We start from the raw sequence: 25990 nt of genomic DNA, 5'->3' as shown, positions 1-25990 counted from the left end.
CTTTCAACTAAGGACTGCGGAAAGCCCATCACCCATCTGAAGGGGATGTAATGAGCATTTTTGCAGTGCTAAACATGAGAGCCATAGGTTAAGTGATTTGCCTAGCTAAACCGCAGCAGAAAAAAATCCAAAGCGACATTCAGGATGCTATCACTAACTCACACTATATGCACAGATAAAGCAGCATTTGCATGCATTGAGTTTAGCAACACTTACACTGAAATTTTGTCTGGTTGAAATTTTGTCTTACTGGTTAATAAATTGATAATTGTATAATGCTTTGATCATTTACATTAATGGATGTGTTTAGATATCATAACAGATCATCTTCCTGCATGTCCTATGCCATTCCTACCTTTTGAGATTACATTTTGTGTACACATGACCTTACAGTAGTCTTGTATGCAGAGAGACTGCCCAGCAATTGCATCTACAAGCGAAAATAGAAAGTGCATGTCAGTGAAGCACATTAGAAATTTTGGCTTCCCAGCTGTATTTAGGTAAGTTCATAAACACATATTATTCTGTTCCGTACATCCCTAAAAAAAGCTATGGGCCTCTTAGAGTGAGGTGGTGCAAACAGAAATACCAATATTCTGGAAATGTAGTTCTACAAATAGAAACAATAAACATCATTAAAAGCCAGTTTCTACTCCATGATACTGGCTCCTGGTCCTGCAGGAGGAACCCATGTCAGTCTGTCAGACCCAGGAGCTGTGAAGGGAAGCTTAATCCATCCCTATACCCTACATCCTGAAGAATCCTGAAAAGACATGGACTGGACAAGACAGACAAGCAGCAGCAAAATTAGAAAGCACATTCCAGAAATAAAAGAACCACTTTTGATGGACCATTTGTGCTTATTCTTACAGTGCAATGATCCTGTAAAATGCAAGCTGTGTGTTTATGACCATGAGACACATTGCCATGAGCTTTGGATTTTTCCAAGCTGTCAAGTCTTTTCCAACCTTCAAAGTAGGTTTTAGGCTCCAGGTGGTCTTAGGGTCTGAGACAAAGTTATACTTATCCCAGGTTTGTTTTTCTGTATTCTGTTTAGCCTGGAGAAGAGAAAGCTTAAAGGGATCTTGTCAATGTATATAAATGTCTGATGGGAGGGAGTAAAGAAGAGGGAGCCAGGCTTTTCCCAGTGGTATCCACTGACAGGACAAGAGGCAGTAAGCACAAACTGAAATACCTGAAACGCCACTTACAAGTAAGAAAACATGTTTTTACTACTGAGCACTGGCACAGATAGCCCAGAGATGTTGTGGAAAATCTCCATCCTTGGAGATTTTCAAAACAAAACTGGACACGGCCCTGAGTAACCTGCTTCAATGGACCTGATTTGGACTGGCCAATGCCAGGGGTGCCATCCAGCCTCAGCGATTCTGTGACTATAGCCCAGGATCCATACCAAGGGAGCTGCTCATTGATGCTTAGCAGGTCTGTGAGAGATCAGGAGGAAAGTTTGGGGTAAAGGGAGGAGTACATGCAAAAGAACAGTGAAGGATCAGCCAGAAGGACTTGTGCTGGCCAGATACCTGAGCAACAGAAGTGAATAACAGACCTCAACAAGAAGGAGAAAGGAGGTGGGGACACGGCCGGTCCAGAACCAAATTTGCTTTACAAACCCAACTGTCTGCCTCATGACCTAAAGAACTGGAAAGGCCCATTTAAGCTGCTGAGCCACAGCTCCTCCTCCCTCCTCCTCCCCTTCCTCCTCCATCTCTGCTCTGGCTGCTGCAATTGCCCTTGAGGACGTTGGAGCCCATGTTCCTTTCCAGTCCCTGTTTGTGTAGACATAGAAATACACAAAATGTAAGGAATGAATACTCAAGAGTCTCTCTATGCCTCACTCACTGTGGATTTTAACATTAATATTTTTAATTCAGACTTTAATCCTTTTCCAAAAAAATAAACAAACTCCCTCTCAAAAAACAGAGCACCAAACTTTCTTGTCGTAGCAAAGCGATTCAGTGATTAGAGCAAAGACTCAGTTCACAAATGGACTAAACAGAAAAAACGCTAAATTTGCAAGTGTTGATAGCTGCAACGAGTAATTCATAACAAGTCTAAATGGCACCATAAGTCTGAGAGAGGGACAGATTACTCAGACTTATTTCTGTGCTGGCAGCAAGTGATTATCTCAGAAATCATCAATGCAGAAAAAGGTCAAGTGTATCGCAAAGCCAGACCTCCCCCAAATAACACAGATTTCATTTTTGAACTTCACACTTGGGAAATTTCCCTTTGATGTACACTAGATGTCAGGGTTGGACTGAAAGGATGAGCCCATCCACTCCATCACATCAGGATGGATGCCATCAGCACAACTAGGTTTGCTTAGGAATTATTTTTGTGAAGCACCCGATATTTACAAGGAGCAGTCTGCACAAACATCCTCTCTCCTCACTTTGCAGTATTTCATTTAGGCCAAAAGCCCCAGGCTTTGGAAGAAGGAAGAGACATCCTGAGATATCTTTCCAATACCAATGAGTATCTGCCAGCATTCTTCACCTTCCCCAGCTCCAGGAAAAATAAAAAATAAAAACCCGCTAAACCACTTGAGTGAACAGACACTTTCTAGAGAGGACAATAATAGACAGCAACGCGGCACAGCATGGACTTAGCTGAAGAAAAGTGAGAGCAAAGAGGAACCTGATCAGAGCTACATTAAATTTGTAGGAGCCATATACGCTCCCCATGACACCTCAGGTAGGTCATTTCATTTCCCTGTGCCTTGACTACACAGCAGTAAATTCAAGACGGCAGCTCATCTCTGCTTCATGGCAAAGGAGAGAGTGTGGACCAGGAGAGCAAAGACAAAAATCACGCCTTTCGTGAGATGCTGGTGACACAAAACCAGTAACCCCAATAAACTGTCGGTAATAATGAAACGCAAAAAAAAAAGACGTTCCCCTTTCAACTTCTGCAAGTGACCCAGTGCTGTCCACTTGTCCAGAGAACAGGTAGGAATCTGTTAGGTAAAGTGTTAACTTCCCTAAAGGGAAGGAAATTACACAGACAGAAAATGTGTTTGGAAGGATAGTATAATTTTGCATTTCTATACAGCCTATTTGTGTAAAACATTTCAGGGTATTCTACAAGCAAAATAGAGTTCTTGGGGAATTCCTAGAGATAAATCACTTCTCATAAGCAGGAGGCTTTAAAGTGCATTCTTCTTTGCATTTGGTTTAGGCAGCCACCCAGCCCAGCTGCTGGAATCACAAGTTCTGATGGTGGTTCAGGTCAACGCCACAAACAAAGCACAGGGTAAAACAGATGAAAATAACTGAAACAAGGTGACATCAGAGCACACGGGCAGTGGAGATGTCTAGCAAAACACTGTGGAAAGGTGTCAGACCTCAGGGTGAGTGCGCTCGGAATTGCAGTGATCCTCTCTAAGGGAGCGAGGGGCATCTGTAACACTGGAAAAACGCCCCGTCTCTTTTCATGCAACAACCAGCCATGATTTTAATGTGACTGTCACATAGCAGTGCTACATACACCAGCTGGTGCAGTTTTGATGTTGGACATAGTTACAAATCTGGAGTGTATAACAGAATGAGAATTCACAGTGAGTGAACTTTTAGAAAATATAAATAGAATTGGTAGCAGGGACACTTACAACAGCAAGGGGTCAGCCTAGTTTTTATAGAAGAAATTTTGCCTCACAAATCTTTGAGACTTCCTTGGAGGAGCCAATAATGATTTGCAGTTCTCCATTTTGACAAGGTCCAAAGGCTGTCAAAGCTACTGAGCTGTCATGGATAAGACAAGATTGTAACATAGGATTTTAAGATGGGTAAATAACTGGTTAACAATGAGAGAAAGAAAAAAAAAAGAGTGAGATGAAATGGTCAGCATTCATAGTAAAGGAGGATTGTCCTCTCTGCTATTCAATGTGCTTATCCATAAGATGTGATTTGGAAAAGGTGTTGATGGAAGAAGAAAACAAGCAGGGAAGAGAAATGAAGGAGGAAGAAGAAGAAGAGGAAGAAGAAGAAGAAGAAGAAGAAGAAGAAGAAGAAGAAGAAGAAGAAGAAGAAGAAGAAGAAGAAGCTCACTTCAGTGTAATTGGCAAAACCACCAATTCAGTGTAGGTAAGTGCAGAACAATGCATATAGGGAGAGGCAACCCCAACTCCCCAACTCCATATGTATGTTTGGGCTATAAATTAATCAGGATTTATTATAGATAATTCTACAGAAACTACTATTCAGTGCTCAAGGAGGTTCAAAAAGGAAAGTACAACTTTAAAAACTATTCAGAAAGGCATGGCAGATGAAACAGAAAGTGTCATTACATTATTTTATAAATTTCTGGTATACCTGCATCTTGAGTACCGTGTGCAGTGCTCATCCTCTCCTTTCAAAAAGAGTTTTAAAAATATATATATACAACGAAGAGCAAGAAGAGCAGCAAGGAAGATAAAAAGTAGAGTAGGTTTGCTTGTGAGGAGAGTACAAACAGGACAGAGTTCACTGTTCTGGAAAGGGAGAGCTGAGGTGGTACGTAATTCACCAGGGGCCTGGAGAAAGAGGGCAGAGAGTTATTTGCCACTGTTTCTCACAGTGTAAAATCTGGGGGCAAGAGAACTTTTTCAGAGGGGGCATGTTCAGCTGTGAAACTCAGGCCCATGGGACACTCTGTGCACCAAAAGAACACATGGGATCAAACTCAACTAAATTAATGCCACAAAAGATAATCAGTGTTATTTAACATTCATCAGAATTCATGCAAAGAACAATTTTAACGCTGCACTATGCCTTCCTTTTCCAATGAGTGAAGCAAGAGGACTCTGTATTCCAGCCTCCTACCTTCATCCTCCTGAATACCTATCACACTACGACAGGAGGACATTTATTCTCAGTACAGCTAGGCAAGAAAAAACTTTCCCATGCTGTCTGAAATAGGAGTTGTTGTCTTACCTGTGGTAGGCAGAAGGTCACATTGAGAATACCAGAAGGAGCCCAATCATCTAGGAAAGCGTTGGCTTCCTTAATTTAACAGGAGATAGTGGTATACAATTACTTCTTTTAAGGTAACAGCCTAATATTTTAGTACTAAGTGGGTGTATGCTGCAATAATAAGAAGGCTATTGAGAACATTTCTAACAAAATGTCCATTACATTGTTTAGCTAAATCATACACTTGCTTTTATCTAGAATTGCAGCTGCTGTACAATGCAGTATGGCCTGTGCAATGGTTACACAATGTCCTCTGTCCGCCTGTGAGGAGTGTCATTCCAGAAGATGCCTCTTTATCTCTTCTGCTATTTCCTATTCCAGCTCTGGGAAATATGTTGGATCTTCTTCATCCTTCCCCTCTGGTCAAGGAGCTTACATCTCACCGGATGTTCCTCCGATTTCTTATGGAAGGCTGGGAAATAGTTTCCTGAGCTGTAAGTGGGCGTCCTGAGGTAACGCAACTGAGGTTTGATGGCTGGCGGTGACAAAGGAAGAACAATGATGGTTACCATGCCTAGCATTGACTTGCTGGTGGAAAAGAAATTAATTCCTCAGAAGCTGCATCCATCCCACTCAGCACAGCCTGTCTGTGCAAAGGAGGGTTTCTCAGCCTGAAAGCCAGGACTCTCTTGGGTTAATGGGTAGTTACAGAGGGTTAGGAAAACGTTCAGAAAAAAAAAGATGTGAAAATATAAATCATAAATACAGACATAAAACTCTAGAATGAAACATAGACATCTCCACAATTGAAATTTGGGCAATTAAGCACTTCGGAATACTCGATCTTGAAATCATGCCCTTATTAGGACATCCCAGAAGACTACACCAACACAGGTGAATCCCAAGGAACATTCTCAAGGTTAGGAAACAACATTTTAGACAGAAGATGAAAGTGCCAAAAGTCTAAATGAAGAAGCAACTTTATACTTACCTATCTACATGTAGATAGCTAAACACCTCACTGTTTTCAAAGTATCATTGAACAAGGTCATTTTAAGGCAATAAATCCGGATTGAGATCACTTTTCCCAGAATTCAGGAATAGGTGGATGAGAGGTTTCGTATGATTTTTGCAGTAAACTACAGGTCGTTGTGAAAGTCACAAGTGGGCTACATATGAATCTGACTATTCTCACATCTTGGCTCTGTTTATTTGAATCTATGTCTTGCTTTCTTACATCTTTACATAGGTAGAATAAAAAAATTAAACACGACTATGACAAAAATGTATTTGTCTTATGCTTAGTTATTATTTGTAAAATAACCAAGTAATAAAGTCAATAATTAGCATGATAAGCACTTTAAAAGAAAAGTCATTGCTCTCAGCATGAACCCTAAGAAGCGAAAAAGATTCCCCTGTGTGAACTAACTAACATCAAATGCTAGAACAGTCACACTCTCATCTTTTAAACTCCTTGAGTGATTAATTGTACTCTAAAATGTCTTGGGAAACAAAAAAACTATAGATTTCATAAACTTTGGAAATACACATGCAGATTTCTGCATAGTCATAGTCTTTCCTGTTCTCAACTAGACTGGATTGACATTCATTAAAAGCTTGAAAAATATCCAGGTGAGTTACTGTTCTTTGAGGCACATTCACTTTTCAGATTAATTCTATTTTCTGTACTCAGCATGGATTCAGCCAAACTGTTATTGGATTTTCCATTGCTCAGCATGGGGGAATGTTTATTGTTAACTGGAATTTTACTGGAGTTGTTGCCAGCAGAGATGACTTGGCTAATAGGTTTAAGGGGGTTTATCCAGAACACTGACAGTGCTGTTTATCATCCTCATACAGGAGTTGATAAAGGGGATCCATGACATTTAATTTCTTCAGGCTTTAGTGACTCAAAGTGATGGGGAGAACACTCTCTCTCAGGACTCTAGAGTTCTGTTCCCAGATTTCTCACTGACTTCTTGTGTATCCTGGACTGTAACATTCACCCCAGTTTCTCCATGTGTAAAATGGGAATAAAAATGAGAATACTTACCTCATAGGGGTTTTGTGGGCTTCAATAAATTATGATTCTCAGGACTTTCATGCATGGAGTGATGTTAAATATTGCAAGTTTCTAACCTTGATGCCACTTAGGCATGAATTTCCCTTTTTTTTAATTTAGGGAAAATAAACAATTATTTTTTAAGATCATGGCTATCATCAAGGCAATGAAAGCAGAGGATAGGTATTTGGACAGTGCCAGTGTAGACTAGAATAGTTACAGAAGTAGCATCATGCAGAGACACTATCTGTGTGTCATTCAGACACTGATTTAGCAAGGAGGCTGAGTGCATTAGCCACTCTGTTTGCTCTGGCCAGTGGGATGTGCAACCCAGCATCTTACAGAACAGCAGCCATGCAAACCTCAGATTTGGCTAGGACAGCATCCACCCAGTATTTCCTCTTATCCTTTCTTTGATACAACTCTTCTTTTGATTCTTGAGAGAGGTCAGGACTCCCTCTAGCTGCTTGGTATAAACACCTGCCCTACGTCAACATTATGCCTTGGTTCGCTTGAGATATAATGGTCATCACAGATGAAAGAATGAATTCCAGAGCTGCTGCTTAGTAGACAACTGCAAATGAAAAATGAATGTCGACTGCAGGGGAAGATCTCACCCAGCACTAGTCCTCAGGTTCTGCTTGCAGCACCACAGTTAAGGGCTGCCAACCTCATAACCTATGCCCTTCCTGAGGGGCACACACCTTTTAACTGATGTCTGTATTTTCAAAGAGTTCTGCTAAGCGGAAGGGGGTGTAAAGCTTGTAATCTGCTTCTAAGTTTTTAGTAAAATCCTGCAGGTTGGATCTGATGCACCTCAGGTTTAACTACAGATATTGTGTCAAAGTAGGGCAGGATTTGAGGATATCTGCAAACACATTTACAGCAGACCAACTAACAGGTTTCAGAGCACAATGCAACTTGTACAATGCTTATATGAAGGAACAAGAATTGTTCATTTCCCCATCCTTCTTGCCTCCCCGCCCCGTATAACATCAAAGCAGCCTACTACACTCCATGCAACTCCAATTAGATTAATAGCTTGAGGCACTACACCAGAAGCTATTATTTTGTATAAGCAGTGATGGATGCTCCTATAAGCAGACATAGCTAATGCATGAGAGACTGGTTTGGAAGTGGAGGCACATACACAGAAGGGCGCAGGTGAACAAACGTGCCGGATTTGCCACAGTTTAAACCATTCATCCGTGAGTCAAGAAACCATAAGAGTACCAAATACTGCTAGAATTTCTGCCCTTTAAACTGATCCTAAGATGTGCCATGCATCCACTGGGTGAGGTCAACAAGAGAGCCCATCAAAACCCAATTATTTTGTGGATGATCACTTGAACTAACAGTCCAGACAATGCCAAGAGCTTCAATCTCATGGATAATCTGAACAAGAGAAAAACGTTTACTGAGGATCCTGCCCTCAGTTAATCGAGCATGATGGACATTTCATGTGAGCTTGAAGCCAGGGGATGCATCACCACAGTCCACAAGAATTATTCTACACTATAGTCAAAATCTGAGCTGGAATTTTCCTGGTTCCACTGACTTCCCTAGAAATACACTGATTTGCAACAGTTTTTGCCCCATTGCAATAAGAAGGAAATTATTGCTAACGATGCTTACTGACAAAAATACTATATCGTCATCCTGAGTATTTCAAACTACTAAAAGTTGTTACAGCAACAAACACTCTTGGTACCTACCAATTCCACTCTGATCAGAAAACAGAACAAGACAAGGCAAAACACTGATATCCTTTTCTTTTTCTTTTCAAGCATTTTAAAGTAGGTAGATATAAACATTTCTATTCATTCAAAAGGCATGTCCCTTCAAAAAAGCCATTGAAATGTCATTTTCTTTAATGTCATTGCTACAGTCACTGAGTGAATAGCATGATTTTTAATCATGAACACCTGTTGGGAAACAATTTGCCTCTGATAAGAATTAAGAACACAGTCAGCTAAGCAGCCACATCTGCAAATGGGATTTGAGTGGTCACTGCTGGCACTTAGTACTGGAGGGAAAGAAAAAGGTGGTGGGAAAGAAAACAGGAAACTGGAAGGGGGAAAACCCATACAGGTTGCTCAGCTTTCACATCTGCCCCCGAGCTAGTGGCAGTTCCCTGCTGTGCTGCTGCCGCTGCTTCTGGAAAAGGACCCAACCATGGCTCCCCACCACCTTTGCACAGAGGGAGGTCTAGCAGTGAAACACGCCTGGTGCATGGGGCAGCACTGGTGCTGGAGGAGGCTGGTTTGGCCTCAGCACTACAAGACAATGCAGGTGAGTGTGGATGAGGATGAAGACTGAGACATTGCTGTCTCTCCTAGCTGTCCTTGCCTCGTGAGGGGATGCTGTGGCTTTACAGAGGCACCAGGGTGGAAATAGTGTCTGGGACACAGCTTAGTCCAGACAAGAGTACCAGAAGTACTTGCCAAACCAGCTGTGGTTAGTGTCCTGCAGGGACATCCTGAAGACAGACCTTCTGCCATCTCTTCTTACCCCTCAGCCCCCTGCAGAGCTACCGCAACTTTTGCCTTCAACTACTATGCAGGCAGGATAAAGAAAATCCGAGGAGAAAGACAACAGGAAAGATGAAAGGCTTTTATGATCAGTAAAGCTGATTTACTGATTTAGCTAAAAAATTTACCAGTGAGGTAAGGGAACTATTTCATTGGGCATTTTCACTGGGAGATGACACAGGAAAGCTAGGGATACTGGCATTCCTAATTCAGTATTCTGCTGTTAAATTGAGGGAGCATATCCGGAAAGGAGTCTTCTTTCCCTCTTTTGCCGCCTTTGCCAACAAAGGAGGTTTTCTGCTGTAATTATCAGGAAGATCTGAAGGATGAAGGAGCAGGACAACCAAGACTATGTTTCATTAGAGACACTCAAGAAATGTTCTAAACTTGGGGACAATCAGTCTTCTAGGAGTGTTAAGAAAATCTGTGTGTTTATACAAATTTCACTGTTCTCTCCAATGAGACACCTCAAGGAGAGAGTCCAAAGACAGCTACTTCTTGGCCAGCTACTGTGACATAAGCTGAGGGTTTAGCAACTAATTACGATTTTTTTTTCTGCCCAGGTATGCTTTTTAATCCACTGAATGCATATTATGCTCTCCTCTATGCCTAGCCAGCTCCTACATTAAACCTCGCCCTATGTGACAACCTGAACTCTTGCAAGTCACTGCTCCATTACGTTGCACAAGATCCAACTTTCAGGAATATGAAGATGTACCACAGCTTGTAGCAAAATGTGTTCATGGGTATCACCAGGAATATTAGAAGAGAAGAGAAGAGAAAAGAGTTGAGTTCAGCCGGAAGGAACCTACAACAATCATCTAGTCCAACTGCCTCATCACTTCAGGGCTGACCAAAAGTTCAAGCATGGTATTAAGGACGTTGTCCAAATGCCTCCTAAACACTGACTGGCATGGGGCATCAATCACCTCTCCAGGAAGGCTGTTCCAGGGTTTGACCACCTTCTTGGTAAAGAAATGTTTCCTCAAGTCCGAACCTCCCCCGACAGTGTAGTAGTAGCAAATGTCCCTTGCTGCATTGGTAAGGAATGGTGAGGAAATCATGCATGCTCTCTACATCTCTGCAAAGTTCATGCAGAGGGAACCAAACCCCTTTCTTTTGCCTCTGGCATTGCCACGACCAAATGAATGTCTATGGTATAAATGCCCTTATTTACATAGTCTGAAGGTACATACCAATTTTGGCACCAACGTACAAAATGACAAGAATAGTACCTTCCTTACTCTTTCCGTACTCCAAATACTAAACCCTAAAGGAAAAGGAGACTTGCCATGGTTTTAGATAAGATCTGAACATCCTCCCACAAGGTGAGGTAGGCAAATAACTCTCAGAAAGGTTGAAGTCACAAACGAGCTCTGAAAGTTTTACCCTGTGGCTGAAGTGTGTTTTGTATCCCGTATAAACACGGCCAATGGGTGTGTTTAATAGAGGAGCTGCGCAACTTTGTTTCAGTGGGACAAGGGGATGTAATGGCAATAGCAGCACTGGGCTGTTTTTGCAGTTTGGAAGAGTCGTCCTTTGCCTGGCTGTGCTTTGGGCACAGATCCAAATGTTCTAGGTCTGAAAATGACCAACCTTTCCTCCACACTCGTGTCACCTCCAGTCACTTGTTTTTCAAAGCCTGTCTTATTTTCATGGCGGTCTGTTGGCACCGTCCATCCCAGCCTATGGCTCTGGTTACACTTTGGCTTTCCTCCAGGCTGTGGCTGCTGAAACCATCCCCTGTTATACCCAGGAAAAGGGTTTGTGCCCAGCCAGATCAAGTCCCTGGTCCTCCTTGCTGCGGGGCCTCATGGAGGTTAGCTCTGGTGCAGAGAGGGGACGGCTAATAGGGGTGGTCTCTGGGCTGCAGGGTTGGTTTCTGCCATGGCCTGAGAGAAGAGTAACAGCACATGGTTTGTCCTTGGGAGCCGAGTGGCAGAGGAGGCGTCAGGGACGTCCAGCAGCTGTGCCCAGTGCATGGCCACCAAGGGCAGGGACAGCCCCCTGGGCATGGGGACTGCCTCGGGGCCAGCACCCCAAAGGCCTTCTTCCGAAGGATGTTGGACAGAGGGGTGGTGGGCAGGGCTGTGCGTGGGGGGCCCCGTCACCCCCATGTCACAGTGCCACCACCCAGCAATGCAGCAGTCACAATGCCCTGAGGCAGGATAAAAGGGAGCATCTTCCCGTGTCCTGCTGCCAGAACTGGCCTGGGAGCAGCCCGAAGACATCAGAGAGGAAATCCTTGAGGAGCTGGTGGAATTACTTTGTGGAGGCTGAGGGAGGAAGGCCAGAGGCCGGACGAGGCTGCTGGAGATGAGAAGAGCCACCCCTGAAGGTGCTCGAGGCTATCGGTCTTTTTCAGCTGGATAGCAGCGGCAAGACCAAGGCAATGCCTTCTGCAGGAGCACTGCAGAACTCACCATCCTCATCCCCTGCAGAGCCAGGGGCAGCAGCCATAAGAAATGGCATTGCAGAGATGTTGCAAGGGGACCCAGTGCTTTGGAGCACCCACTGGTGTCCTGCCAGGCACAGGAAGGATTCTTGCCCCCAAGGTCAATCATGCTGAGGCCCTTTGGCCACTCTCAGAAGGCCCGGAGATGGCGCCAGACAGGTTGAAGGAGAATAGGGCTTGGGCATCTCCTGGCAGGCGTGAGCAGCCTGTGGGAGGAGGAGGCAGGTCTTGCTCATGTGCTCAGGGAATAGCCGATCGCCAGCTCTGGGGTCAGGAAGGAATTTTCCCCCGGGGAAGATTGGCACTGGTCCCCGGGGGTTTTTTGCCTTCCTCTGCAGCACTGAGCATGACCACTTCCATGTCAGGGCTCCTCTGGTCCATTTTGGCTAGCTTACTGCCTGCTGCTCATGCTCCACGAAGATGGCCTCTCGTGCCCTGCAGCTGGGGGGAGGAAGGCTTTTTTTCCCCCAAGGTGGGCTAGCAAGTGTCTCCGGGGGTTTTTTGCCTTCCTCTGCAGTACTGAGCACAGCCCCTTGTCAGGGCTCCTCTGGGCCCTTTCGGCTCCCTTCTTGCCTGCTGCTCTTGCAGCTCCAAGGCACCACTCGTGCCCTGGCTCTCTCGGGCTCTCTTGCCCACTGCAAGTTTGGAGTGGGAGCGAGCTCTGCTCGTCCCTTGGCTCCATTTCCCCAGGGGTTCTTGCTTGTGCAAAACAGCCTGTGCTTGGAAGGGCTCCAGGCTTGCTGCCCCGTCAGGAGCTGCCACTCTCCAGCTCTCCCTGCGTGCAATACAAGCGCAGGGCAGGCACCAGAGCGCTTTCCATGCATCGCTGGCCAAGAAGCACAGAGGCAGAGCAAGTTTTGGAGGACACAAAGTGTGCTTGTCACCGCTATGTGTCACACTTTGGAAAACACCCCACCGTACCACGCGCCTCTTCTTCCTTTTCTTCTTCTGTGTGGTCGGTCCCGATCCTCATGCTTCACGTTCTCGCTCTTCAGGAAACAGGGCCTGCTTGGCCTGTGTTCCTGCTGCCGCTTTCTGTAGCTGTGAGACGTACATGCCTTTGCCAGGCTGCAAGGGATGTTCTTTCAAGCTAAACTGAAGAACGCATCAGCCTGCTCCTGGGCTGATGGGCATTGTGTGAATGCTGGTGAGCATCGGCTCTGAAACACATTCAGAAAAATACAAAGAAAAATAAAACCCTGTTGCCACTTGTAACCTTTGTGTTGTGTGTCCTTGAAAGTGTTTTGGGAGCTGGAAAAACCTGTGGCATTTCAGGCAAATTACAGTCTCATCGTTATTGGACTCATGGTGAGCGTAGGGAATAGAGCAGACTAGTTATGCTGTGTTCTGCCTAGAGTTCTGCATGAGAAGCCATGGCCTAGGTCTGAGGGCTCCATCCAGGAGAGCAGCTCTCTGCAGGGCAGGTCCCAGGCCCATCCAGGAGACAGGGGCAGAGACGGGCACACCTACCCCATCGCTCAGGCAGGGACTGAAGGCCCCAGGCTGAGCTGAGACACGTCCCCTGGGCCCTTGGCAGGAGACGGGCGGGGTGGGGGTCCCGCGGGAGGCTGGTCCCAGCCACTGAGGCCTATAAGCACCCCCAGGACCCTGACAGAAGTAGCCTTCCAAATGTTTCCAAGCCACGGAAAGAAAAATATGGTCACTCAGTGACTGTAAATAATACTTCTGGGTACATCAATGCCCCTACTCTGCTTCCTCACCATACAAAGTGCAGGCTCCTTGGAGAAATGGTTCATTCATCCTCTTTGCACTGAGAAAAAGGAGTCGTTTCAGGAGGCAGCAGATGTGCTGGCAGCAGCCGGGCTCCCTGTGGTACTGCGAGATGCGGCTGAGCTGCCGGGGGACTCTGGTTTCACCAATGGTCAAGCCCAGGTGGGAGCACTGCCAGGGCTCTCTCCAGCACGCAGTTGCCTAACCTCGTATAACTTCCACGGCTTTACGACCTCTTGGGTGTTTCTTCCTCTCGCGCACTTTACATTGACAAGGCACAGGTTCAAAAGCTAGCGACGAGGAGGACTGACCAACCTGTCAGCAGAGACGGACAGGATCACGTGCACGCGTGCCTGTTCTCGTCAGCCTCGCTCCTTCAGAAGTGAGACTAAACCCAACACAATAAAGCTTCCTCTCTTTATTCAAGACATTGCATGCGATTCGCAGAAAAAAACAGCAAGACAATAACATTTTCTCAATTAGAAAATTGTGTGTGTGCGTGTTTACAGCAGACTGTTTCTTAACTACACGTTAATTAGTGGCTGCTTCCAGCAAAAGCAACCCCCCTGAAACATGATCTATATAGAGCATAAAGAAACACCACCATAATGGCTGTAAACAAAATGCGTCACTGGAGTATATACATGGAAAATATTGCACTATTATCTACTCCCCATCACACACTGTAAATAGCTGCACAAGAAGGGCTGATTTGCAAACAGTACCAGAGTAAACAGTTTGCTGTGTAAGCCACAGTAACAGGGCACGGGTAGGAAGGTACCAGTGTTAAACAGCCAAATAGAGAAAACCCACTGGGTCCCTAAACCCATCAGTGCCAAAACATACACTGAGGTGGGAGGTGTCTAATGAAGAGAGAGTCAAAACCAGCTAGTCATTTCTGTAAGTGCCAGACAGAAGGCACCTTCCTATAATTCAACATGAAATCATCACAGTGAGTATCGCTACTGGAAGTAAGGCTGGACAAATCCAGTGTCTTTTTGCAAAAAGGGACACTATTAGGTTGATCGCTCCCCTCTCTTGAAGGTGGATCATCCCTACTGCTGTTTTTCTAGTCGTAACAGTTAACAGATCCCTAGATCGGATAGTTTTAAAGGGGAGTAAATGTTATCATTGCCAAACAGATGAGGAAACTGAGGCACACAAGAAGGATTTGAGCAAGGTCATTTAGCAAGTCAGCAATAATGAAGGGACTGTAGCTTATGCCAAAACCCTCTCTTCTGCATTTATATTCTCTACCTTCTTATTATAATAGTGGTCGGCAGCCTCAGAACAAGGATCACACATAAGAAGGGATGTGGGATTTGTTGTTTGCAGGTACTCATTAACAGGTCGATGGGTTAAAAGAAGTATAGTGTTGGAGAAATGGATGAAAAACCCTGTGTAAGCATTGCTTGTTAAAAATAAACAAGGCACCAGTGCAAACATGTCAATATGTATAAAAAGTGAGCTAGTTTTGAAATTAGAACTGTTTACATTAGATGAAAGTTATGGCTGTAGTGTGACATGAATGTTTCATTCCACAATGTTTCCTTAAAACAAAACATTTTTTTTCTCCAAAAGGCAAGACCTCTCCAAAATCTCTCCAAAGAGCAAGACCTCTAAATGCCACCTGCAAGAAAATCCTGGGTGAAAACATCCAAAGTAGTAGCCTCCCCTATGAACATAAATATAAGAATTTAACAGCTGCTGGGACCTATGAGAAGTAGGCAATATATACAGGTAATACTTATTGTCACTACCAATGATGAGAAACTTCAGAAGTTAAGAGGATGTATTTATGATATTTCCTGTTCCATGCTTTCTATCTAAAAAATGTCTTGGGTTAGATACCTGGGAGTCCTCATGTGCGCATGCTGCTCAGAGGTTTAAATTTTACTTTCAGTGATTGTCCATTCTTGTTCTCGAGCAGGACAGTAATCCATGGAGCACATTGTTTTACTAAGGGAATACAATGTTTTGAACTCTCTCACATTCCTGCTCGTTCTTTTCCTTACTTACACCCAAGTGGTGGCTGCAGCTGTGCCTGGGGAAACAATCTGCTAAGGTGGCGGCTGTGAAAGAGCATCATGCCATGAACAGCTTGGAGAACTGAAACAGCACAGAAACATGCTACTGCACATTGGCATCTATATATGGAGCCACACCATACCTCATCTGCTGGCACAGCAGCCACTGATGAAAACATCTGTAGTAAAACTTTTTAAGTACTTTACTTGAAGTTTGGGGTTTTTTTCTTGGTGATTTCTTGTTGTCTTCCTGCAGACTTACTCTTTCTTTCACCTACTGTGAATTATACATATATGAATGCCCTTGCATATGCACATGCAAGATAGTATCGTGTTCACACTAAGCTATTATTTTGTGTAACTGCTTCATATTACCCTCCCTTTCTTCTGACAGTTGCGTGGGACAAAGATGAAGGGATTAAGAAAATGGTTATTGTGGTGAAATAGAGACAGCAGGATTTGGTAGATGGGAAGGGCACAAAAATCCCTATGCTTGGGTCCACAAAACAGCCTTATTTTTTCCCTTCAGCAACTATGTCCATGTGATAAAAGCCCAAATTAATCTGCTGATGGAATTAAAATAGTCTGTGAAGCCTGCACTGCAAGCCACAAAACATAAGGTATTTGTTTAAAAAAACTGAAATGTGGTAAAGACCATTAAAAACAACAGTTCATTTGTTCAACACCAGTGAATGGGTTTAACTTTCTTGATGTAATGTGTAAAAGTCATGCCATACCTGGAGAAGAAGTCATCTGTTTATGTCCGTCTCCCAAACAGTAGGCACTGTGAGTGCCTGTTTCTAAAGTTGCACATATAAGCAAATTGGAGTGAGGTGGTACCGACTGACCTGGCAACGTAAGGTGGTTTGCTGAGGAACCTGAGCCTGGTAAGTCAGCTGAACGTTGCGCTGGACCTTTAAAAAGAAAGAGTAGTTTCAGCAGAGGTGGATGAAGGTAGTCCCACTAGCCATGAAAATGCTTTTTGTAGTGCTGCCACCACTACGAGGTGTTTGTTATCTCCTTTCTGCCATTTCTTATCCATGGTTTTAGGTGAGGCTAACTGGGAAAGTAGCCTCACTTCTGGGGACCTCTCCATCTAAAGAAGTCAATATCAAACATATCCTTCTTCTTTTTATCACTTACCGGGTTTGGGTGGAGATACCCGAGTTACTGATTCTGGAAGTATCACATTCTTAAGTTTTGGACCCGTGAACTGTTGCCAGATCTCAGACAGCTTTCCCTTCAGCTACCTCCATGTCCTCACAGAACCAGCAATTGCCAGTTTTATTGCCTGGCATGGCTCTGAAGGCAGTTACACAGCACTTACCTTGCTCCTGTGGTGGTTCAGCAAGCCTTGGTTCAGCAACTTTGGGAACCACCGGTTGGTAATGGCTCCGGACATTTATGTCGCTGGCTATACATGCCAGAGAAAGGACTCTGACACTGTACTTGCAAGCGGAGGTGATCAGATGATCACCAGATGCCAAATCATCAGATGCCTTTTCCAAACCATCTTTTCTCCCTTCTTGCTTTTGTGGCAGTCAGTATTTTTGATTTGAAGATCACAGTCAGCTACATCAACACCCTCAATATCTAACAGAAATTGGCAGCTTGGCTTCATCTCTACTTGCACTGGACTGGAGGTACATGCAGATTCAAACAAATCCGGTAAGGTATAAGAATACAAGCAGGTACAGTGGCGAGCACATTGCATGTTCTTCAGGAAATCAATACCAGTGAACCTCCCATAGAGGAAAGGAGTGAATTAAAACTGAAATTTCAGGCAAAAGGGAATGCACAAAGCCTTTCACGCTTTGTATTGAACATCTCTGAACTTTACATGCTCCTTAGAGAGAATGGCTTGGTCTCTGCCACTCTTTATCATGACTTTTTTCCTTTTTTAAGGAAAAGATCAAATAGAAAAACAGCAGCAGTACGGGAGAATTCTGGTCATTACTTGTGTGGTATGATGACTGCTGCACAGACACTGCCTGAGTCTACCTGTGGAATAAGATACTTTGCAGAAGGTGGTATGTAGAGATGTAGTTGAAATGCTGTGAAAGGAGGTCTATAAGCAGTACTGGAGCACAGGACACCAGCCCTGTGGGGTGGATACTCATGCTCCACGTGGCACAGAAAAAAAATAATCACACAAGCGTTTCAGGGGGCGTAAGTGTGGTGTGCTGTTGTTGGTTTAGATGCTCTTATGGGCTGTGATTTCAGCCAAAAGAGAAAAGGGGAAAGGTGAAGTTGACATGTCTAATCCCCAAACAGGTAGAGATTTACCTCGAGGTCCTTAAATAAACTATTTGAATTCTCTGCTTCAATTTCCCTGTCTTTAGAAAATAGGTAATGCCACTAACTCCTCCTCACAGGGGCAAGTGGTGAGCAATGACTGCTGTCCAAGCAATGTTCCCACTACGCTTAAAAAAACCCAGTTGATTATTACTAGTACTCTATGGGGAGCTGGACACTGGAAAGCAAACGGCAAGTGCCATGCCTGGATCGGATGTAGAAAGCACCAGAACAAAATGAACGCTTCTACAACTTTAATTCAAATGGAGCGGAGACCTCATTGTTTTTATTTGGTAATAGGATGAACATACATGGACTCAGTTACAGAAAAACTGGAATGTTGAAAAATGTTTTATACATTCAGAGACCACAAGCCTCTTCTTTCAAATAAGGAACTAACAATAAATACATATTGTTTAAAATTATTCTCAGAACAGTTGAGAATACTTGGCATTACATGGCATCATTCATTTAGGTTTTGCATTTTTTTTTTCCTTATGAATCTTAACAAACCAAACAGGTTTTTTTCATTACCCTACCCACCCAGTCCCAGGAGCAAACTTGCATTAAGTTTTGCTTTCAGCATGTATTTTAACTTGTTTTCTATCCCTTGGTGCAAAATAGCATAACAACCTGCCTCTTTCTTCCTTGAAAAATGTTAGAGAACAGGCGTCTGTTGTTTATTTTAGTTCAGTTCAAGAAAAGACATCTCCATTATCAATTCTACTAATATAAACATACTGTAAAGTTTATGTTCAACTTCATACATAGAATTCCCTGCAGAATGCCAACTGAGAAAAGGTTATTTTACAAGACCAAGATCCTTGAATTTGGTTAATATCCCCTTATCCTTCCTACCAATAGGTTTAATGTTTCTTAACTTTATTTAGGACCTGTCACTGTAGGGTTAACCACAAGAGCAGTGAAATCTACTGTCACAGATAAGCTACAATGTCCACCCTTCCTCCCTGCTGAAGGTAGTCAGTGCGCTAGGGTATGACTTTGATTGAAGTGCCTACAAGAAGTAGCATCATCAGAACGAAGAGAGATATATATAGTCATATTTAAACACATTGTGGTGGAAGCAGCTCCTACCACAGCAAAGGAAGACAGCGCCCCGATGCATTGGCTTCACATACACTGCCCTGCGCGTAATAGCTGGATAAGTTTCGGTTATTTAGTCTTTGGCCCCAGACGCTGCGGTGGGACCAGCAGGACTTTGCATGCAACTTCCTTTGATTTCAGTGCAACTAAAAGAGTGATCAGGCCCTAGGTGCTATTTCGCTCTAAGCTGATGTTGCAAATGCAATGGCTTTTGTCTATCAGGGAAGAAGGGGGAGGAGAAAAGGGAAGGGAAATATTCCTGTGAGAATCTGGGCCTGTAGACAACCAGAAAGTCTGGTAAAAACCCAACCAGAATCCTACAATAAAAATAGCAAATATTTAAAAAAATTGCATATAAAAGTGTATAAAAATATCATCCAAGCGAGAAGAAAAGGAAAATGCTCACTCTGTCATTCTACTGCTAGGTTTTATCACTAGAAAACCCCAATGGCCATAAGTAATTTTGTTTGATAGATGCACTCCTACGACCACCGGCAGAGACAACAGGATTATGTATATTCCTCCTACCACTGGATAGCTTCTAAAACCAGGGTGTTATGAGTACACAGCAGTCGATACATATGCACTTGGAAGAAATCAAAAGAATACAAAATGCCAAGAGTGTGCTGTGAGGCTTGTGAGTGAGTGCTGTCGTGCGCTTAGGTATGAGGGTAAATAAATTTGCTAAAACTGAGCTTCAGGTCCTCAGCCAGCTTGCCTGGAAGTGGCTCCATTTTCTTCTACCTGGTGGTCAAGTCACCAGAGCAGGGAGAGCTGATGCCTCAAAGACAGGCATGTGTCCTGGTCCTGCTTGAGTACAGATCAGAACCCTCTGTGCTTGCTGGGGATCAAAAGGGACACTGCAGCAACAAGAAGGCAGTCTCAGCAAGTGGAAATGCATGGCCAGCGGTTCATTTTAACAGAAAATAATGGCATTGGCAGTGGTCACCCACCCTGCTCCTGCTTTGATCACAGTAATCAGACAGGGAAAGGGTTGTCTGGGCTCGCAAAACTTGTCTGCCTGTGGAAGCAGGGGGAGCACCACATTAGGATGCACAGATGACACTAAACCGAGACTGGGGCAGACCTGCTCATGTTGTGGGAAAAGTGGGAAAAACTTTTGTACCCACTTCAGAGGGAGCTGAATTTATGCCTTAAAATGTGAAAGCATGTTTTTTCCCTCCTTTCTAGCTGGCCAGCACTGATGCCCACTCCCCGGAGCAATTTGCATGGAGTCAGTGCAGCAGGGCTCCTTCTCCTCAGCCAGCACGTTCCTGCTTTTGAGTGCTGATGTTCAGACACCGCGCCAGCACAGCTCTGAGATCAGCACCAGTTCAACACATGCGACAGCACAGGATCGCTCTGTTGTTTTTAATTATTGGGTAAGGTGACGGATTAAAAAAGAGTAGGAGAAAAGGACTTCATTATGTTGTCATTTGCTGAGTATAAATGGCTAACATATGGTACAGATCATCAGAGGATGATGAGTTTCATTATTATAAAATGAAATGTGAGGAAAAAGGAGCCAATAAGAAATATTTAAGACCATCTCACGAGTTCCTGGAGATAGACTAGTTTATTCTACTTGAAGCAAAAAAAGTAGTGTCCTTGTCAGGTTCCATCATTTCTAATTTTAATAGAGTATTGTGCTTTCTAATTAAAAGCCACACTTGGGACTCACCGTAGAATTTGCAAAGACTAACTGGAAGTATTTGCCTTTAGTTAGGTGAGTTCCTGGACCTTCTGATTACAAAGCAGCACAGCAATATCAGCTATCTAGTTTGAAATATTTTTGCTTCCAGACTGAGCTTGTAAGATTTTGTAAGTACATATGCAAACATTTGCATATTCAAAGAGTAGTTTGCAAAAACACCACCATATACCATTGTTCTCTGGCATAACCAACTACATTTTGGAAAGTTTCTCCCCAACCACAAAATTTATGCTTGAAAAAAGAAACATCAAGAAAAAGGAATTTGCTCCCATTCACCCATCAAGAACCAGGCCCGCAAATTCCAGATTCATTCTGATGCCAAACATCCTACTGTATTAATACATTGTGTGTTTACACCAGCTGGAGCTCTACAAAAGGCTGCACTTTTAGATAAGCATCAGTCTACCTAAACTGACTATTCTGAAATATGTTTTCAGTCTGAAATTGCAAAATTTCTTTTTTAAATCTACCACTTATTTTATCATCAGCAAAAAAAAAAGTTGGCTTCTGGCATCTATCTTTTTTCTCAAACATGGAAAACATTAGTGACATCCATCATCTTTTTATAATTAAATATAGAAATCTGACCATATAACTTTGAAAAAAAATATTGTGTAGTTTCTAAGGAAAGCTGGTTGACTTAAGCATTTTGAGAGGGTGCATCACAGGTTTTTACATTTAGAAAAATTAATGAAAAAAATAAACAAATCCCTTCTTTCACATGTGTGAACACTTCTTGCATGTCATCATAGAAGCGTACGGGTCAAATCAATGATTGAGTGCAGCCCAGAGAACTGTCACCCTTTGATCCATTTAAATAATTAACAGGATAAAAACATATTGCTTGCTTTTCTTTTTTTTTTTTTAATTATAGTATGTCCAGGAGTTCAAGCACTATGTCACCATGAGTCAAAGATCTGCTAATTCCCTGAACACCAGTCCCAGCTAAAGGAAAAAACACTGATAGGGATACTTGCAATGGTATCCCTCCCTATTTTAAGGGGGTAAAGTGCCTGGATTCTCCCTCTCAAGTTACACAACAGTTTCTGGGGAGCAGAAGATGGCTCCTGCTCTTCCAGCAAGGCAGAGCTTTCTGAGAGCACCAGCAGTCCCTGTGCAGAGGCAGAAGAGTGCCGTCTTTATCACACAGCTTCACAGCCTGTGCCGCCCTCCATAAGAAGCACTCTGGCACCAGAAGACCCCTTTGTGCCTACTGGTGGCCGCTCCCAAATAATTCCGTAGAATTTCAGCATGACACCAATGGTATGGGCCCTATATTTGCAGAATTTCTGGCTTATTCATTGCTTGTATTACTGAGTCTTACTGAGGATGGAAAAGAAAGGCATCTGAAAACATAATTTCTATACATCTGGGGAAAGTTAGATAAGGATGTAAAAACAGAAATCCTTTCTTGATAAACATAGGTCATTAGCTGATGAACACCTAATCCTTTTCCACTTTTTTTTTGTTTCCTTTCATGGAATAAAATAAGAGAAAGCAGTTCTGTAATTTTTTTAAAATTTTTATTATTTTTTACACAATTGCACAGTGGCTGATCTCTCATTTAACTGGGAGGTGTCTAAACATACCATTCCTTGGCTCACAATGCACTAGCACAGTGCTGCAGAGTGTTCCAGGGAGGTGGGGGGGCAGAGTAGGGGAATGTAGGTGTGATCCTGGGAGGGGACCCCACGATAGATGCTTTCATCTGGCATAGTCTCTTTGTAGGATTTCAGTTTCTAGATTTCACTTTTGCTTATTTCCAAGCTAATAGATTTAATGGGGATTTTTTTTACATGACAACAAAAAATTCTAAAAAATGCTAATAATTCACTGTATCTTATTCAAATGATTTTAAAAGTGCAGGAGAATATTAGAGCTAGCTCTGACTGCCTGTATATTGCAAAACATTTTGCTGTATACCTGTGTGCTGAGATCAGTAACTTTGACTATGGCATCTCTTCTAGAATGGCAGCTCTGATCTGCAGTCCAAAAGAGACAGCAAATAATCCACTATTTCCCTTATTAGCTCCTGCCGGTGGTGAATAACCCTAACAATTGAGGAAAAACATTTTCCAGTCTAATTTCACACCTTTGTGCCAGTGCATGAGAAACAAGAACTGACCAGCTGTGAATTAAGCAGTCCGGCTTCGCTGTGTGAAAGAAGTCACTCCCAGAAAGAAAGAAAATATATATCAGAAGCAGATAAAGAAAAAGATTTAGGATTATTATTATTCTACTGTGCATAATCTAAGGCAACTTTAGTCACTGTACATTAGGTAAGGGTAACTTAAAAAATTTTGACTAAATCATCCTGCACCTCTGACCAAACACTTGGTGAGGGTATGTTCCCCCTGACTTCAGGGAGAAGTCTGACTAAGCAGGGACTGAGTCACCGCTGCGGCATTTAGTTCTGCATTATTGATATTTCATCAATGTGCCTTCAAAGAGCCTTGTCAGGGCTGGAAGTCATATTCTGCCACTCTTATCAGGGCTGAATGCTGACGGAGGGGGGGAAAGGGGAGGTGGGAAAGTGCTATGTGGTGACACAGCCCTCTGCCTGTCACACGACATGGAGTGTGCTCAGCGCTGACTGCGGGGCCAGTGTCCTCCCAGCACTCCACTTTCCTCAGAAAATCTACCCCAAAGCTACCATTGAACCAGGAGCTCACAAATGGGAACACTATGTGCCCTTATATTTATTTTATATTTATTTTATTTAAATGAGCTGGTTCAGTGAAGCCAACTGCGAGTTCTAAGAACTGCAAGAGTTATTTTTGTACTTCTGAAAACATGTGATTGAAGCACAACCTTTTCACAGCATGAACCTAATCTAAATCTCTGGCTTTGAAAAAACTCAAACTCTGGTGTCCAAAAAAAGAACTCAAAATGTCCCTAGCCTCAATAATTAAAATCCCAGATACAAACACTCCTGAGTGAGAAGGTATTCATGTTTAAATGTGGATTTAGGCTGAGCTCACTGCTGTGATTTTGCTAGTGTCGCGGGAAGCTCGTCCCTGTACATGCACAGTTTAAGCAGGAACAGAGACCCAAGCTCTAATATAGGCTGGTGGTATAGTCCTGTGCTTTTGAACATGAGAAGGAAACATCAAAGATTTACCTTCCTAAGCCTATGTTTTGCATATTCTCTACATCGCAAAAAGCCATGACAGCAGTCTGATTCTTGGTAAAATACATATACGACTAACACAGCAAGACCTCATCCTGAACAAAACGGAGTTAGGCAAAAAACAGTTGTATGTGTATGTACGTGTCTTGATTTCCACACAGACAGGAAAATTACTTACAATTAATTGGATCCCTACCAAGATCCCAAGCCAGAAAAGCACTTACATACATGTTTGACCTTTCTCATACAAAGATACCACCCTGAATCAGGGCCTGAGTGAGTTAGTTTTTTAACATTTCTTCTTTAAAATGGGCCAAAATGATGGCTACTTTCCATGTGTCTAACTCCACTGGATGAGACAGTTTCATCCACCGACTCCAGCAGTGTATTTAGGACACACTTTTTCATTTTGGTTTTGTCTGTCTGTACTTCTCCAGCAATGCTTTTCCTTTTCTTTGGCCTGTCCATTCAGTCAGTGATGAAAGAAAGACCACACTGAGATGAAAGTAAGAATTGATCCATGTGATTCCCTGCTGCCCTTCTTCTCTTAGATCTTCAGGTCAGGCAAAGAGCGGTTACTAGTAGCCCATGAACAAACGTGGGAAACAGCTCATTATCTGCAATCTCAAGTTAAGGCAGGCACGTCAAGCAGTACATTAGTGCATGCTCTCAGAGTCTGACAACAAAATTTGCCCCAAGGGAATATTGCTTTCATTGATTATTCCTTTCCTATTACTAACTGCAAAAACAGAACAAAATCAAGGGTTGAGTGAGTCTGCCTGCTGTTTAGAAACAAAAACATTTTGCTGTCATTGCATCATCTGGGAAAGACATCAAATCCTAACAAATGGTCAAATGACTCTACGAATTCACCATTCTTAGTAATAAAATCTTCTACAGTGAGGGTAAAACTGATGTCAAATTCTGTCTACCAGCAATTGGAAAAGACTCTCAAGGAAAAGAAAAAGAGTAAAAGTGAAGTATTATCAAATTTTCTTTTTTTTTTTTATATTCTTTTGCATCATCCTAATGTTGGTTTCACACACTGAGGCATAGCAAAGGGCAATACCAGCTTTTGAAAATGACTCTCATCTATTTGCTTGACCTGTCCAGAAAAATGGAGCCATTTGCATCAGGAAATCACCACTTGGGTTTTTTTAACAAACAACTTCCCAAAATAACAAAAAATGCACACATATACGAACTAACAAACAAAAATAAAACTGACCCAAAAAACCAAGGCCCCCACCCTAGAACCCAGAGTCATTAGCTGTGAAGTAGCCAGTGGGAGGAGGAGTGTTTTGAAAGTTGTTTAACGCCTTCCCCGGAAACTGGTCTTTGCGGAGGGAGGAGGAGAACAGGAATGAAGAAGCTCAGCTAAAATGATGAAAGAAATTTGCAGTCTCTTTTTTTATATATTTTTACTCTTCCGTATCTGGAAAAAAAAAAAAAGAAAAAGAAAAGTGTCAAATGCTGCCTTTATCCCCTTTGTCCAAGGAGCAGGTAATCTGGGAAAGAAAAAGACGGGTATCAGTTTAGACAGCCTCATTTCCTCCAACCAGTGTAGCTTTGCTTAATTGTTGAAAGGCTGCAAGGTGAGGTGCACCAAAGCAATACCTCTTATTGGCTTGACTGGAAATATCATTCTGTCCTACACAAAGTGAAATCCATTGCACTCTGACTAATCCAGTGGGAATTCAGCCTTTGGCATCAATGGGATCATGTAACAGAATCCAGCATGCTTTGATCAAGAGATCCCATTAGGCTGCTTTGCTGTAGGGCTCTCTGATCACCCTTCCTCACTAGCTCTTCCAGTACCTTTTTGCTCATGAAAGCAATAATGTTGTACATGTGGTCTGAAGTGAAGAAGAGAAAACGCTCCAAACACAAAAGAGCACTACCTTTTAAAAACCCCTTTCTCCCAAACAGCTTGCAATGAAAAGCACAGCCTTATGTACGGATAGGTGCCTGAGATCTAACAAAATCTGTGCATTTTACAATCTGCTCGACTCCTCTATCAAATATTTATAA

The 25990-nt window shown here is 43.0% G+C and overlaps 1 protein-coding gene across 4 annotated transcripts in view; it reads right to left on the bottom strand.

Annotated features, from left to right (window-relative positions):
• Positions 1-5231: 5231 nt before the first annotated feature.
• Positions 5232-25990, bottom strand: part of LOC142405690 (dual specificity calcium/calmodulin-dependent 3',5'-cyclic nucleotide phosphodiesterase 1C-like) — a 217155-nt gene continuing 196396 nt past the window's right edge. For 3 of the 4 annotated variants that reach the window (XM_075493525.1, XM_075493526.1, XM_075493527.1), the window contains one exon: positions 18309-25394. In XM_075493525.1, coding sequence (XP_075349640.1) covers positions 25381-25394 — 14 coding nt within the window. In that variant the 3' untranslated portion in view covers positions 18309-25380. Of the gene's footprint in view, positions 5446-16564; positions 16631-18308; positions 25395-25990 lie in introns of those variants that run through there. The other variant, XM_075493529.1, reaches the window with a different exon arrangement.

The sequence above is a fragment of the Mycteria americana genome, chromosome 2, assembly GCF_035582795.1.
Source record: "Mycteria americana isolate JAX WOST 10 ecotype Jacksonville Zoo and Gardens chromosome 2, USCA_MyAme_1.0, whole genome shotgun sequence".
NCBI lineage: Eukaryota > Metazoa > Chordata > Aves > Ciconiiformes > Ciconiidae > Mycteria > Mycteria americana.
The sequence above is the reverse complement of the archived record's forward strand: the minus strand, read 5'-3'. Positions and strand labels throughout refer to the sequence as shown.